We start from the raw sequence: 17,999 nt of genomic DNA on the forward strand, positions 1-17,999 counted from the left end.
TGCGAGGCCTCAATCAGCGTGGCCACCTAAATTAGAGAGCTGCCTCTGTTAGAGGGTCCATTTAAACGATAACATCACAATTTGAGGTTATTAATCTCCATTAAATTAAAATAACATTGTGCAAATATTGATTGGTCATAATCTCCCGTGTCAGAAGCCCACTGACAACATTTAGCAGTTTATCACTTTCAATAAAATATTAAGCCTTGATCCTATACTTCAAAACTTAAAATAATCTCTTAAGCCCCGCTTCCACTGAGCGACATGGTTTGGGTTGGTACAGTTTGGTATGCTAATTTGGGTGTTTCCATTATAAAAGGGGCCCTTACAACCAAACCAAACCGCACCATCCCTGAGCCCCCTTCAGTTGTAGGTCCATAGGAAAATGGTACGGTACAGTTAGGGTGGAGCTACTGACATCACACGATACAATCCATAGATTGTTTTTTTTTTAAACACACAATCATTATTTCCTCATATCTACACAATTCATATTTTTCTAACACAATAAATACCAATAGCTGAATAATACAATTTTAAAATTGTACTTTTCAAATATTCATTTTTTTACACTCTGCATTTTTTTAATGTTTCTTAAGCTTCTAGTGTTTGTTCATGCGTGTGACTACATTTAAAAGGTTAAAAAATGGCTCAATATTACAAGTGCACTGCTGATAGCATTGTCATATGCTATAATATATACAAGACATTTCTCTCCAGACACACTACAATCAAAATGTCAGGAGTACTGACATCACTGTTGGGGTTCTATGTGATTACATTCTGGTTACAAGATCTTGGCACAAACATTTATCCTGAGTGACAGTTTAGAGTCTAAAGAAAAAGGCTTACCACTAAAAGATAAGTTTGTGTCAACCTTCGAAAGAAACCTGCTAAAGATAACGTCTTAATGTTTTGGTTTTTTTTTCCATTAGTTACAGAAAATAGTACATATAAAGATGCAAAATGAATTCTTAATATTCTTAAACATAAAAAGGTATTGGGTTCAAACGATTTAAACCGTTCATAACCCACACAAAAGCATACAATACAAAATATATCTACATCAAAATGTGGCAATGAGGAGCAATGAAATGTTTATCATTCTATTAAATCACACCTATTACTTGTACATTTGAAAATGTCAACTGGTTGCAAAATATTTCCATCTACTGTACAAAAAAAAGCATATAATGTGTTAGTTTAATAAAATAAGAATATCAAAAAATGAATGACATTGGAAAAATTGTTCTTCAATAGTATGATAATAATTATAAGCAAAATGTTTGATCTGGAAGAATAAAATTGATGTTTTATCCTCAGCCACAGATATTACCCAACACTTAAAGGACCACTATAGTGCCAGGAAAACAAACTCGTTTTCCTGGCACTATAGTGTCCTGAGGGTGCCCCCACTCTCAGGGTCACACTCCCGCCAGGCTGAAGGGGGTTAAACACTCACCTTTCTCCAGCGCCGGGCTCCCTCGGCGCTGGGGACGCTCCTCCTCCTTCGGTCGTCATCGGCTGAATGCGCATGCACGGCAAGAGCCGCGCGCGCATTCAGCCAATCCATAGGAAAGCATTCTCACTCCTATGGACGGTGGCATCTTCTCACTGTGAAAAGCACAGTGAGAAGCGCCTCTAGCGGCTGTCAATGAGACAGCCACTAGAGGCTGGATTAACCCATTTATAAACATAGCAGTTTTTCTGAAACTGCTATGTTTACAGCAGGCAGGATTAATCCTAGATGGACCTGGCACCCAGACCACTTAATTGAGCTGAAGTGGTCTGGGTGCCTATAGTGGTCCTTTAATCCTTTCAGCCTAGAAGGCTGCTAGGATATTAATATGCATTAAACTCAGGCAATGATCAAGTGTGCAATCATATATTCTTAATTGTACCCCACTCTCCTTTAACTTATTCATTATTGCATAAAATTATACTATACGGTAAAAAAATCCACCAATAGCAAAATAATTAACCTAAGGGTTAAGACAACAAGACAGTGCTATGAAATAAAATAAGACACTTCAATACAGCCTGCTATAATTTAGTGAACATACACTCAATGGAAGAACTCACATGGAGAGTCTCTTCCATTTTAGTGTACTCAGGTGACACTTAGCCTTGTTCTTATATGATGTATATATGTATATATAATGTACTCATAGATGGAGAAACAAGAAAAGAAAACAGGGAACCCTAGAAACTATCCCTCTTTATGCAGCATCAGCAGTTGTAGATAATCCACCAGACGACTTTAAAATGTATATTTAAAATCCATAGGGATACATTAACAAAATTGCTATTTCTTCATATTTCCAAAGTGCCTCAAAATGACGAGTTCCACTACATTTCCAAATATACTCTAACAGTATAATATAGTGAACATACAAGCTTCAAAATGTACCATACAACAGACAGAAATTGTATCTACCATCAGCAAGCAGTGTTGTATGTCGGTACAAAAAAGAAAAAATTACATTGAAAAATAAAAGCTAACATACTATGTAAATAGTTTTAACAGTAAGAACAATAAAATATATAGACCATGAAAAGGAACAATTACCTTCATGTACAGTAATGCCACAATTGTCACACTGGATGATTTCATCAGCATCCTCACTGTTATCCCCAAGGCAGACACAACAAATTAAAATATGGTCCATCTTCTGGGAAGTCCATTTCTCACTTTTCTCTAGAATTAGGGAATCCTAAAAAGGAAAATAACCAATAAAAAAAAAAGAGTGCATTTATAAATATATTACTTATTCTTTTTACGGAATAAGGGAAAAACACTAAAATTCAAAAAAAGGACAACTGGGTACACCTGCACGTAAATAAAAATAATTTTGTGGTACATAAATTTATGCTAAATATGTACTTATATATAAATATTACATAATTGTAAACTCTATTTAAGCTCACTGCTTATAAAAGTGGACCAAACACAAAAGTAAATAAGATAAATTGATTTATTCCACAGTTACATGTTAGTGCATGCTGAAATGATCTATGTGCTAAAGTCACTTGATATGCATAGTGCCCCCCACATCCCCCTTGAGATGTCTATCAGCAAGACATGCTGATTATTGCTACTGCCAAATTGAGGTGACATTAAATTAAATAGTTTTCATCACTGCTTTACATCACCTATGATAGATCATGAACAAAAGATTTCAGTCAACCACGATATAGTCCAGATCAGCAGCAATTCTTATACCAACATAAAAAGGCAATATTTCAATATGCACTGAATCTTTCATGAGCCTTTCTTTGGGGGTAATTAAAAAGGAAAATATATTTTTACAAAAGAGGTGTGTTTATTTAGCTCATTTCTAAATAAAAGGTCTCTTTCTGATAAATGATTACAGGTATTTAAACTTTGGGTAGAACTGCATCTAAATTAGCACAAACCAGGGGTAGAAAAATCTACTTGCTCAAGAGACACACAGACACAAACATACAGTAATACAAAGACATATAGATGCAGTCATATAGACACATATAGACAGACATACATACAAAGACATACAGACACACATATACAGACACAGTCATACACTGTGCACTCCCATCCTGCCGATCACCTGGATATTGGGCCCCTGGACCAGTGCTCCCTTAGGCGGCCACCTGTGCCGCCTTATGGTAGCGCCGGCCCTTCATACAGCATAAAACCAAGACCTAGTTTCACAAAAGAATAAATGACTCAGTCTATCTCCCACTCTAACTCAAGCACTACAAGGGTAAACACACAGGATCACTGCTGTTCTGTCTGCCCCAGAGGTTCCAAAACCAGTCCTCATGGCCACCAACAATCCAGGATTTATGTATTTTATTTTTTTATTCCAATGGAGATACCAACAAAACCTGGACTGCCACAGGGTTGTGAGGACTGGTTTGGGGACCACTGATCTAAAATAATTATCCTTGGAAGTAAAGTTGTTCTATTGCTCCTCCTATTTCCCCTACCCCTCCCCTTTCCTTTTTGGTCACTTCACTTGATCTGTGAATGAAAAATGTGTTGCAAGAAGAACATTCAATAAGCCAAATTTATCAGAAATTACCAAACACATGAGGTAGGAATGCAAAGTAAGTTGGGGTTACTTAAAGATGGAAGCGTAGGAAAGGGAATGTGGAGAAATTAAGTCTAAATTTCAAAAGGACCATATTTTGAGATTGGCTTCCTACAGACAAGTTATATTCAATGGCAGATGGGATAGCATACCTCCAAACTCTGGCATCTAGAGAATTAGGATGCCAGTGGGCGGGAGGTAAAGAGGGCAAGGAGCAAGTTCGGTTGTGTCCCCAGGACCTGAAAATCAGGACTGTCTCACCAAAATCGGGACAGTTGGGAAGCCTCAGATAGCAGATGAAGATGTCTAGGGAACGTAAGAATCCAGTCTTCTGAAGCAACGTATAATGTGTGGTACTGGTTTAGAAGCCAATCTAATAACATTTAAAAGGGTATTATAATGTGACTCATTATTAGAAAATTCAGCATTTTGTATAAATCATTAACCACCATGTATTTATATTAATGGCATTCAGAGAAACATATTGATGCATTATTCCCTACATTTATCAATAAGTCTCAAGTTTACAGTGTCTTTAAGCATATGGTTGTGAACAAATTTTCCTCATCTTTTTCAAGATAAAGAAGGTTATATGATTCTAGCTCTTTTAGTGGAGCTTTTTTTTTCAGCAGGTACCAGCTTAACCCCTTAAGGACACATGACATGTGTGACATGTCACGATTCCCTTTTATTCCAGAAGTTTGGTCCTTAAGGGGTTAAAGGGACACTCCAGGCACTCAGACCACTTCTGCCCATTGGAGTAGTCTGGGTGCCAACTCCCACTACCCTTAACCATGCAAGTGTAATTATTGCAGTTTTTTATAAACTGCAATAATTACCTTGCAGGGTTAACTCCACTAGAGGGCACTTCTGTGTCTCTAGCACAGATTTTCTGTGCTAGATCGTAGCTGGACGTCCTCACGCTGTGTGAGGACCTCCAGCATTGCTCAATTCCCCATAGGAAAGCATTGAAAAGCATTTTCAATGCTTTCCTATGGGGAGCTCTAAGCGCTCCACCGGCCGACGTAATGCAGAGGAGAAGCGGTGGCAGCGGAAGAAGCAGCAACGTGGGACATGTCGCTGCCTCTGGTAAGTGACTGAAGGGGTTTTCACCCCTTCAGCAACTAGGGATTGGGAGGTGGGAGGGAGAGGGGACCTGCAGTGCCAGGAAAACTGATTGTTTTACTGGCACTGGAGTTTCCCTTTAAAGGAAAATGGTCATGAATTTTAATTATTACTAGATGTTAAAGAGCACAAAAGCATAACATATAGTAAGTTTTTTTCCCCTATATTTATCTCCTGACTATATATAGCTATGTTTCCATTACGTAAGAAAATAAAGGCAATAAAGCATGCAATATTTTATTCCGTTTACCATCAATTTAGAAGTAATGATGGTGAAAGAGTCATCTTTAGCTAAGGGTTTTAGTCTGTAAATTAGTATGTAATTGGGAACGTAGGTTTGGGTAAAGTTGTAATAGTGGCTAATAGCATGTCTTCAGCAAAAATTCTCCAAGTTACTTATTTCTTTTAAAGTTTTTAATAAATAAGAGGCAATCAAGTTCACATTTAAAAAGTAAAATCTATTAGAAGAGACATTTGTAGCCAGATTTGTGAGGGTTCTGTAATTACTGTAATTATTTCTTGTACAGTAAAAGTGTTTATTCATTTGAGATCTTGAAATGAGATTTATGGAAGAGTTGTTAAATATTTCCTCTGTTTTACTTTTAGAAATGCAGCTGCTATCTTCTTAGGCAGCAGTCCTATTTGACCTATGTGATGAACTGAATTGTTGCCATATGCTTAGGATACATATCCGATAAGCATCTGATGGGAAGAGGTTTAAAGAGATATTTTCAGACAACTCAAAATAAAGGGAATGTGCTGAGTTCAATGCAGATGTCTGACAACACTTGGAGCAACTTGGAAATATTTTGCCCATATAGATACAATACGTTACATTTGGTGACATTATAGGAAGCTACACTCACAGAAATGACAAAGGGTCCCTTACAAACATACAAGGAAGGGGTTTGACTAGATTTATTATACCTTCAGTGTTTAAGAAGAATGTTAATTTTTGTATATGCAACTTTCATTAATTTTCAGATTATATTTCATTAATTTTCAGATTATATAAGATTTAAGTACAGAAGGCAATCGGAAAAGAGATGGTTAGGGGACACAAATAATGAATTCACACATATATACACAGAAATTACATTTCCTAATGAACCCTTTAATGGACATCTCATGCAAAACACAACAGCTTATGTCTAGAGATTATTCAACTACTAAAACCCTCAAGAAAATTATTTTGATATTAATTTATTATCCAACTTTGTCCACACCTCTACCAATTTTGAATAGGAATAATATCTATTTGGTATTTGAAGTTTCTCTAGTACAGGGTTTCCCAATTAATTTATCCCTTGGAACCCTTTGACATAGTATAGCAAAACTTTGGAACGCCAACAAAAGAATGTGTGCCATAGAGAAGCGCAGCGCAAACCTTTCAATGAGCAAAGTGTAATGTTCTCTTTTGCTGGCAAATTATTTTTATCTTGTTTAATTGTTGACAATTGTATTTGCATGTCTGCAGTTGCGTCAAGTCGATTTCGATACTTTGTTTTTGTTGCAGAGTAAAGTGAGAATCCAATTTCACATAAGTACGTGCTGGCGAATGACAACAGAACTTTGATTGCCCGCTTGGACAATTCTGGGTATTCTTCGCATAAATCACCCCAAAAAGCAATAAGAGAAACTTCTTAAAAATTTTGGCTTAGTTGAATGTCAGAAGTTATAGCGATCAGATTCTCAAAATCTACATCAGAAAAATCGGCTGGCTTGTCTTTTATGAATGGATTTCGAACCCACTCATTGTTTTCATTCAAGAATGGAAAATACTGATTAATAGATGTGATTAAATGGCGAAGATGATCTACAATTTCATTGTGAATTTCATCTTCAAGTTCAATTTCTGATTCTTCAAGAAAATCCTTGAGGTGTTGGCAAAGAGTTCAAATTATTTTGCTCAACAGATTATATATATATATATATATATATATATTAACAACAGAAAATATTTTATTTGGTTTTTCCTTGGAGTGATAAACATACGTCATTTTATTTTGTGAATATGTCTGCAAGATATGCTACTTTGGATAACCCCAAAATGTTTGTTAATCGATCAGATAATCCAAATTTATGATCCTGGAAATATGCAAACAACTCTTGATGCAATTCAAACATTCTAACAAGGACTTTACCTTGCGATAGCCAACGGACTTCTGAATGCAAAAGTAGAGCAGAGTGGGGACTACCCATATCTTCACATATAATTTTAAATAGTTGTGACTGTAATGGTCGACTTTTCATAAAATGAATAATCTGGACCGATTCGTCTAGCACAGTTTTAAGTCAGATTGAAATATTTTTAGCTACCAGTGCATGTCTTTGAAGAACAAAGTGAGAATTGGTGCTGATTTTTGCTACATTTCCTACCTGTGTCACAGCACCTGCCACTTTCCCAACCATTGCTTTGGCACCATCATTGCACACATCTACACTTTTGTCCAAATTTATCCTGTGTGTCCATGAACTTCTGGATATAAAGATGTTCTCACCAGTGGTTTGAGTTTTCAAAGTTTTTACACAGAAGCAAGTCTTCAATCTGTTTGTCAAAATGAGATCTAACAAAAACCAACAAAATTGAAAGTCCTATAACATCTGTGGACTTGTCTAATTGCAGTTAGCACCCATCACATTGATGCATTTTCTCCTTCTAATAAATCTTCTTTTTGATCCTTCTAACCCTTTTGTCTCAGAATTCATCGGTTTGAAAAATATTTAACCAATAACTCTTGATCTTTTATGTTCAATTTATTTGGTAAGATATTCCCTTTTCCATTTTTAATTGTATAATTATTTGATTCTTAATTTCTTGCCAAGTTGGATTTTTTTGGAATAATAATCTTATAGCAGTAATTAGGACATCTTTTTTACATATTTTAATTATTTCAAGACATTTTGTTATTAAATGTTTATAATTATTTTGTTTAAACATTTTATTAAAATTTTTGACTATTTGAGAATCATCATTAATATACAATTTATCATTTTATTATTAATTCAGAGATATCTAAATATTTATTGGTCAACAAGATTAAATTCTGTTTGGAGTGCAGCGAAGGATTTTATTTTCTCTCTACTAAATTATGAATTTCTATAATTCTATTATTTATCCATGGTTGAAGGTCTATATTTTCCATTAACCCCTTAAGGACACATGACATGTATGACATGTCATGATTCCCTTTTATTCCAGAAGTTTGGTCCTTAAGGGGTTAAGCCACTTATAATCTTTAAATGTAGACAATGTAAAACTTTGTCTTTTATCTTAGCTTTTTTTTTTAGCTATTATTTTTTTCTCAATATATACCAATTTGTCAGAATATGATTTAAAGCTATGTTCCCTTCTATTATGATAAAGATTTCAAAGAATTCTGTGATTTCCAGAATAAGTTCAAAAAGTCTTGAGGTTTAAAATCTTTCATCTCTATTAGATACCAACTCTCAGATGAAGCTCTATTTATTTGTGATATAACTGCATGTGCTAACAAAGCCGCGTCTGCATATTCTTGAATAATTGGTATTCCCAGTCCTTCTATATGTTTGTTTTTTTAGCATGTAGTTGTAAATTTAATCTGGGTTTCTTACCAGCCCATGTCAATCTAGAAAATGTGGTCTGGATAATATTTAGCCATGGAGTTGGAATTTTTAGAGGAACCATTCTGAATATATATGTAAACTTGGAAAGGATATATGCCTTCACAGTGTTTATTTTCCCCCACCAGGAAATTTCTAACATTCTCCATTCTTTTAATGACCTATTCATATCCTTTATTAGAGGGAGTAAATTTATTTCCATCCATTCGCTAGGTTTAGTTGATATCTTGATACTCAAATATGTAAATTGATTGTTTTCCAATTTAAAATTATATTTATCTTTCAGATAATTTATTTGAGTTCTAGACATATTTAAGGGGATCCCTTTAGATTTTGTTTAATTTAATTTATAGTTTGATAATAAAGAATATTCTTTTAAACAATCCATAATTACATCTATTGATTTACAAGGATCTTCAACAGTCAATAGAATGTCATCTGCATATAATTTGATTATATGTGTATTAATTGTATTAAATCCTTGCATTTTAGGATGGGTTCTAATTTTCCTGGCTAAAGGTTCTAATGTGAGGACATACAACAAGGGTGATAAAGGACACCCCTGTGGTGTTCCATTCATTAAGCAAAACCATGGTGATATGATACCAGATCCCATTACTCGACTTCTCGGTTTAATGTATAATGCCATTATTGCTTGAAATATTCTTCCACTTAATCCATATGCCTTCGAAGATTCCGCCATATATCCCCAGCCGACCCTGTTCAATGCCTTTTCAGCATCCAATGACAGAGTCAGCTGGGGCACACCATTTAATCGGGATCGATTATATATATTTATGAGTGATCTCATGTGTCCAGTTGGAGATCTTCCAGGGACAAATCCTACTTTTCGTGGCCAATACAAACCATTGTGTGGAAACCTATTCACAAACCGGACTTTACATAGGACACGAGGGCATGCGTTTAGACCGGAAAAAATAAGATTTAATCGAAGGCATAGGAAAGGCTTTTTTACTGTAAGAACAATAAGGATGTGGAATTCTCTGCCTGAAGATGTGGAATCCATACAGATGTTCAAACAGCTACTAGATGCATACTTGCAAAAACAGAATATTCAAGGATATAATATTTCAATGTAGGGTAATAACTGCTTGATCCAAGGATAAATCTGACTGCTATTCTTGGGTCAAGGAGGATTTTTTTTCCTAGCTTGTTGCAAAATTGGAAGTGCTTCAAACTGGATTTTTTGGCCTTCTTTTGGATCAACAGCAAAAAACAAATGTGAGGAAGGCTGAACTTGATGGACGCAAGTCTCTTTTCAGCTATGTAACTATGTACTTGGTTATTACAAATCACTATATCTAATATTGCTTTTAAGCTCTCTGCTATTATGGCTGCATATATTTTTACATCTGAATTTAAAAGAGATTGGTCGGTAGCTGGTGATTTCACCCGTTAATGTTTTATTATCAATTTGGGGTTCATTACGCAATTGAAATCTCCCATTATAATTAATGAGCCTTGTTTTATTTTTTCAGCTTTTTTTTTTTAAATATCTTTAAAATAAATTGGGCAGGTGCTTGATTTGGGGCATATATATTGATTAAAGTCATAGTTTTGTTATTAAATTCTCCTACAACAATAATATATCTGCCTTCAGAGTCTTTTTCTTTATATTTAATTTTAACATCAAGGTTGCTAGAGAATAGGTACGCCACTCTTCTTTTTTTCTTCCCTTTCAAGGAAGCCATGATCACCAATGGGTACCTCAAAGAATTCACTCTTGTTTTATTTTTCAGTTTCCAATATGTCTCCTGGAGTGCACAATTATCTATCTTTTCCTTATTTAAATGAGAAAACAAAATGGATCTTTTCTGAGGAGAATTCATACCTTGTACATTCAACGTTAGAAATGTAACCATTATATTTACAGTACCATTTCTTATCCCTCACAACAATCCCCAAATCTGCCAAAAAAATCCATAAATACATCATTAGACAATACATAAACAACATGCAAATAACATACCATGTGGAAGCTGCACAACCCATTTGTGCATTTCCACTTCCACATATTGTCTCCCAATAAAATGTGGAACCTGATTGTGATACTATATATGGCGATAGAGCTGGGACAGTACTAACCAGTTTCTCATCTACTTTTTTCTCTTCTCCTGTTATTATATCTCTATTTTTATTTAATTAATTAATTTCAGGAGAAATAGAGGATTCCTACTACATTATTCTTTTCTCTCTCTCCTAACCTAATTTTCCTTTTTTCCCCCCCTTTTTTATCACTTCCTTTCCTTTTAGTGGGATATTGTAACCAGTATTACCCCTTATATGCGAATAGCAAAATTATCCTAAGATACTATAAATTAATATTCTTATGTTAAAAAAACCAAGAGAGAGAGAGAGAAAGATTAAAAAAATCCTTCCCCCTCTCTCTTCTTCTCTCTCTCCCTCTCTCCCTTCTAGACTAATTTACTTCACAATTTTTAATTACCACTTTCATTTTTTTTAGTGCCATTACAAAGTGAAATTTTACCTAATATTTATTTAAATTATTTCCTTTATAGATTTATTTTTTCTTTCCACCTAAATGTGTTATTCATTTCTAATATCTATTCCCTAATTCTAATACATTCCTTCTTTTTTCAGTGAAATTACATGTAATTTAATTCTCATTGGTGTATTAATTCCAGTTATGACTTTGTGAAAAAAAAAAACAAATAAATAAATGCACCTTTTTCTCACTTTCCTTGTGTTTTCTATTTATAACTTATGTGTAACTACTTTTCATATAGCATTCACTTCTATTTATATTTAGTGTCTTATTCAGTGAAATACAGCCAAATTCTTTAGTGTGAATCATATTTAATTCTTATAAATTCTCTTATTATTGTGTGTCTAAATATTTTTAATATCATCAATTCCTATTACAGTGTATAGATATCTACAATTACTTTCTTTTCTTCCTCCTCTTTTTGTATATCAAATTTACAATTTAAAAATAAGATCAAGACAAAAAAAAAAAACCACATTAATCAGTTCATTAGATAGGATCTATTACTTTGTTATCTATTGCCCATATTCTTAATTTTCCGGGAGTGTTGAAGGAGTATGATTTAAAATGATATGTGAGAATTATCTTTACTGGGTTCCCCCACTTATATCTAATGTTCTTTTTTCAAAGTATAATTGTTGCAAATGAACTAGTATTGATTCTTGTAAAAAAATGATAAATCCGGTAAAATTATAATTCCGTGGTAAGATTCTGATAATACAGTTATCTTCTTTGATTTTTAATATTTTCTCCTTCATCCGAAACGAGAATAAAGATAAAATAACGTCTCTAGGTGGATCATCTGCTAAACCAGGTGGCATTCCCATTCTATGGCATCTCTCCCATAAATGCACATAGCCTTCTTATGTCACTCCCAATTTAGAAAAAAAAAAAAAAAAATCTTGCAATTTTTTTCTCTCCAGATTTTCACTTGTAATAAATTTAGGTATTGCTCTTAATCTTACATTATTTAGTCTGGAGCGATCTTCCAGAGCTGCGATTTTTTGTTCCAGCATTCCAATTTTCTTCATGTTGTATATTTATTTATTTGTTTCCAGACTTGCAATTTTTTTTCTTAATTTTCTTTGATTTTATTCCCTAATGTTCTTTTCTAAATCTTGCATATTTTGATGAATGAAATTATTTATTTTCCCAAACTAAAGATCAAGTGCATTCATAAGATGTTCTTGAGTCATAAGTTGTTCTTTTGAAGATATTATTTTCTCTTTCTCGGATTCATCTGTTGGATATATTGTTATTTCTTCAGATTCATTCATTATTGACTTCTCCATACTTATATTTATGGTGTGGGAAGTAAAGAAGGATAACTGTTTTTTCAGGTTTAGCTTCCTTTTTTTCTGTTTGTGATTTATTTTCTGTTGGTTTTATTTCCAGCCATTTTGCCGAATTTATTTCAAATTTCTATTTCTTAATAAAAAAATATATATTTTTTTAAATTTACCAAATTTTCCATGTCCCTACCTAACAGAGCTTTCCATGTCCCTACCTAACAGAGCTTTCCATGTCCCTACCTAACAGAGCTTTCCATGTCCCTACCTAACAGAGCTTTCCATGTCCCTACCTAACAGAGCTTTCCATGTCCCTACCTAACAGAGCTTTCCATGTCCCTACCTAACAGAGCTTTCCATGTCCCTACCTAACAGAGCTTTCCATGTCCCTACCTAACAGAGCTTTCCATGTCCCTACCTAACAGAGCTTTCCATGTCCCTACCTAACAGAGCTTTCCATGTCCCTACCTAACAGAGCTTTCCATGTCCCTACCTAACAGAGCTTTCCATGTCCCTACCTAACAGAGCTTTCCATGTCCCTACCTAACAGAGCTTTCCATGTCCCTACCTAACAGAGCTTTCCATGTCCCTACCTAACAGAGCTTTCCATGTCCCTTTAACTATTAGCTCCACTCTCTATCACTCCTCTACCACAAGTGATTGAAAATGGCTGACAGCAGGGCTGGCGGTGGCCACAATACAGGACATTATGGGTACGAGCCTCTCCCTTGATATGGACACCCTGTTACTCTTACACATAGACACATCCTTAACTAAATTCAAAAACTCACTGGTGTATTTTATGCTCACTGCTGCCAAAATCGGTAATTGCAAGCTTGTGGAAAGCAACCAAGACGCCTGGCTTAAGGGAATTGATCACTAAAATGGAGTACTTCTGAACCTTGGAAGAACTCCGATGGTCGTCCCTGGGGAAAACTTAATTATATTAGGATCTGGCAACCCTGGATCGCCTACATGGGTAACAGAGTAGAGGATACACAAAGGGAGGACCGGGCTACCGTCAGATGAGGAGAATGCAACTTCCTATTACTGTATGGGCGACATTGTAGCTGTTCTAAACAAAATCTGGCATAGCCAATGTCTCTACCTTTATCCTGGAGGTTAGACGGGATTGAGACCAGCTTAGGGTACACAAACCTCAGCATTCTCCTACTTCTGAGTCCCAAAAGCCTACATGAAAGTCACCCCCACACACATGAGAATAATGTGCATAATGTGTGTGATCCGATTTCTATTCTAATGTATTTTTCAATTGTTTGTTTATTGGTTATATTCTGAATATCTACTGTTAGTAGTTATCTCTACAGTTATCCAGTTATATGGTCCTGGCACGCTAATGAACTGAGAGATACCATTCATGTCGCAGGACCTCCAGACCCCTGATGTTTCCATAGTCTCTATAGGCGGTTATTACCTATATTTAGCTGAGTGTTATGCACACAGACGAAAAGATATGTTGTACATAAAAGATAACCAATCCACTCCTAGAGCTCTCGCCTTCTCCGGCTATGCCTTCCTACTGCCAATTTAGAAGGTGCCTCCCTCACACATCTATGTAATTGATATACAGATTGTTTGTACCTTGCCTGATTATGTTTACTAATAGACATGTACAAAGCAAAAGTATGCCACCATCTGACTGTCTTTTTGCTGATTCCATATGTCTGATTTTTCTTTCAATAAAAAAAGAAATTGAATAAAAAAAACAAAACAAAAAAAAAAACACTGCAATAAATTTAGCTAGAGTCTCTAAAGCAAAACATTGGCTAGCAGATACAGGGGATTTCCATGTCTTAAAAAAACCACAACCAAAGCGGGATACGGCTGAAAATTCTATAAAGAGAACATACAAAAAAACACAATAGTGTGATACAGTAAATACAATGTATCTTGCGCTAGTAATAAATGCACTCACGAGATTATGTAGATAAAAGCGCTCATAGGGTGCCTCCCCTGATGGTATGGGGGGGGCTAGTAATCTCCCTTCCAATACGGAATAGCTTAAAGGTACACGGGACTCCGAATAGGATCAAACTCCAAATCTTTTCATTATATAAAAGGTGAAATAAACACCATTAAGATCAATATTAGAAATGCGGTATTAGGTCCTACGCGTTTCGTTCAAGACATGAACTTCATCAGGGCACACACTATAAAAAATAACCACATACAATCTTACAAGCAGTAAAATCATACATCCCTGTAAATTTATACAGCTCTACAATACACAAGATAGTCAAAAAACAAACAAAAAATCTCCCCTCCTCACTACACATGCTTTCTAAAGAAAGTATTGAATTTCATCTATACATTGTGCTTACAGTTTTGCTAACAAATGTATACATGGGGAGAAAAATATATATTTTTAAATAGTTTTTTTTTCTCCCACCTGTCAATTAGTTATTTGGCATAGACCATGCCAAAGAATTGATTAACTGGGAGAGCAGAAGATGACCACATTGGTCATTCTGCTTTTCACCAAACAAAATATACAAAAAGTATACAGTAGTTGTGTAGGCGCTTCCAACCTTAAATATAAACAATAGTAGTGAGTGTGAAAAAGAGGTGTAATCCCTTAACACCTAAAGACAAAGTAAAAGAATTAAATAGATTCACACACACTAAGAAATACAGTGTATAAATAAATATACCACCTATTGTAGATATAAGTATTGTAGTTACATCTGCAAAACAAATGGAACATACATAGTGCTTTCCATATAGGTAAAGACAAACAATCTATAATGTATGAGGATTGAACTCACAAGGATGGAGCCTCATAGGATTCCTCAGTGCACTGAGGAAGGCCCTATCAAGGGCTGAAACGCATTTGCACTTTACTGGACTTTTATTGGGACTTTTCCTGTATGGCGGTATTTTTTTTATTGTTTATATGCTGTGGTATTCTACTGCTTTTACTTTCTGGCCATAATTGCGGTGCAATACTGTGCTATATTCCATTTCTATACCTGCCTTACCTTTGTCCCTATATATTAATATTTTATTATCTAATACATTTGTATTTACATTTGAATTCGTTGACCTCGAGTTCTTCAACAGAAGTTTACCGAGAGCCTGGACAGGCACCCAAGGGTGATGTACATAGAGCCTATGAGGCTCCAACCTTGTGAGTTCAATCCTCATACATTATAGATTGTTTGTCTTTACCTATATGGAAAGCACTATGTATGTTCCATTTGTTTTTCAGATGTAACTACAATACTTATATCTACAATAGGTGGTATATTTATTTATACACTGTATATCTTAGTGTGTGTGAATCTATTTAATTCTTTCACCAAACAGCAACCACAGTGCATACCACTGGGTAGGCAGTATTGGAACATAGCAATCACTGTGTGTTCCACTGGCTAGGGAGTATGGGAACTGAGTGACTGACATCACTCCATTCAGACACCAGCATGTTGGCAACAAAGCCATCATGTCAGCATCACGAAGGAGGTTTGCCCTGCAAATAAGTGAAATTTGCAGGAGAAGAGTGTGTAGAAGGTAGGTGGGTGTTACAGAAGTTTAACAACAAACTCTGTAAGGAGATTACAACTGGCAGGTCCCCTTTAACGTTTACGTGTTCTTTCAATAAAACTCTCTAAGATATTTATTTACATTTGTCAAATCACTATTTTTGAAGAAACTGCTAAATTTATCAAGAAAGGTTCACACAAAAGCAGAAATGTTGCCGCTACTTGCCTATGAAAATACTCTCACTATGGATGCAATCCATGTGCCCAGACATTTTTCTTACTCTGGATGATTGTGGGTTAGCCACCAAGACTATGGACCACTGAACCTATATATAGGAATGAGAGTGAGTGCCAACTTCACTTTATGAAATAATGTTTTTAAGTATGTATGGCATTTAGCCCACCCTTGTCTCCATTATTCCTTGTGAATTAGATCCAGGTCAGCCGAAGCGTTTGTCTTCTTGACATTGTGAATTCTTCCAAGGCAATCATGCTGACAATGATTACAGATACTTGTCTGTGAGATTGCTTACTAATCTCTGGGTGCATTTAGAAAAAAACATTCTCAAGTCCCACTTGCCGTGGACCTAATTGCGTTCCCTTTCCACAGTTAAATATCGACTGTCACATCTACACTCGAGGCTTGGAAAATAAGCACATACCCATCACCACTCATACTCTTCACAAACAACCCTGGTTTCTCTCCTGGACTAAAATGTTATTCATTTTGCGAATCCCGTTTTTCTCCAGTGAGAGCCTATTACTTGTCAGATAATGGTGCACTCTGTTTCCCTTCTACAAAAACTAAGGATTTGACACTTCTCTTTCTGTCACCAGTTTAAAACACTCTCTGAACTCTCCTCAATAACACAGAGGACCATAGACAATTTCTGCCACTCTGCAGCCTCAAGTTAGCACAACCTCTCTTCATGCACACAACCCAGTTGATTTTTTTTTTAAATAAAGACAATGGGAGCCGGAATTGGGCATTTCAAGTTCTAACAAGAAATGGAAAAAGGTATTTAAAATTACAGCACATTGTTCGATTCCCATTAAAACGCAATAATCCAATTACAAACTAACTAGATGCCATCAAACACAGCAAAAATTCTGGAACTGCCAAGTGAATATGGATGCTGTCTGGGATATTGGCAGTCAAACCATTCTGGCATGGGACCTACATAGCTATTAAAGATATATGGGGAATCCACTTGTTTTCCTTTCCTATTGGACATACTGAAACACAAAAAAGCAAACCCATCTATGTTTAATAAATCTCTTTAAAACTAAATTTTGAATGTAGCCAAGCTTCTGACTACATAGACACCCCGGAACTATGTGGTTTTCCCTATGGTATTGGAATGGGTTACTAAGGTAAAAGTAGTACAACCAATCAAAGCCACATATAAGGCCCTAGCACTCCTAATGTCCTACGCTATTACATTTGGAGTTTCCATGAAGCTGAAAGTCTAAAAGAGATCCTACAGTACATCGATGAATTATCAGCCCGACATAGTTGTACACGTTCCAAAGGCAAAACTTAGGTCTCTAGGACAGGGTGGATTCCCTGACGAAGGTGCAGCATACAAAGCACCTGAAACGCGCGTCAGGCGTTCTTTTTTCTATTTTCAAATATGGCTACCGGACAATTTTTGATCTATGCACTCTTTAGCTCAAATATGATTTGAAATACTCTATATCTCTTTCATTCCATTTCTCTACCACTATACCTGTCTAGATAGTTTTACAGGGAGAGAGGCTTTATAATTTATACCATCAGTTTATTTTGAACTGACCTCCTTACTCCATATTCCTCCTCCCTTCTCTATCTATTAATGTTTTGACTTTGGCTACTAGGATCCATAGATTGTTTCTG

At 35.4% G+C, this 17,999-nt stretch overlaps 1 protein-coding gene across 5 annotated transcripts in view; it reads right to left on the reverse strand.

The window, feature by feature from the left end:
• PHF14 (PHD finger protein 14) overlaps positions 1-17,999 on the reverse strand; it is a 325,814-nt gene that overhangs the window by 294,311 nt on the left and 13,504 nt on the right. For all 5 annotated transcript variants that reach the window (XR_010090781.1, XM_063452421.1, XM_063452419.1 and 2 more), the window contains one exon: positions 2,570-2,714. Coding sequence is in view for 4 of the 5 variants with exons in the window: in XM_063452421.1 (XP_063308491.1) it covers positions 2,570-2,714 (145 nt within the window). In the remaining variant the exon portion in view is untranslated. The remainder of the gene's footprint in view (positions 1-2,569; positions 2,715-17,999) is intronic.

Source organism: Pelobates fuscus, chromosome 4 (genome assembly GCF_036172605.1).
Source record: "Pelobates fuscus isolate aPelFus1 chromosome 4, aPelFus1.pri, whole genome shotgun sequence".
NCBI classification, from domain to species: domain Eukaryota; kingdom Metazoa; phylum Chordata; class Amphibia; order Anura; family Pelobatidae; genus Pelobates; species Pelobates fuscus.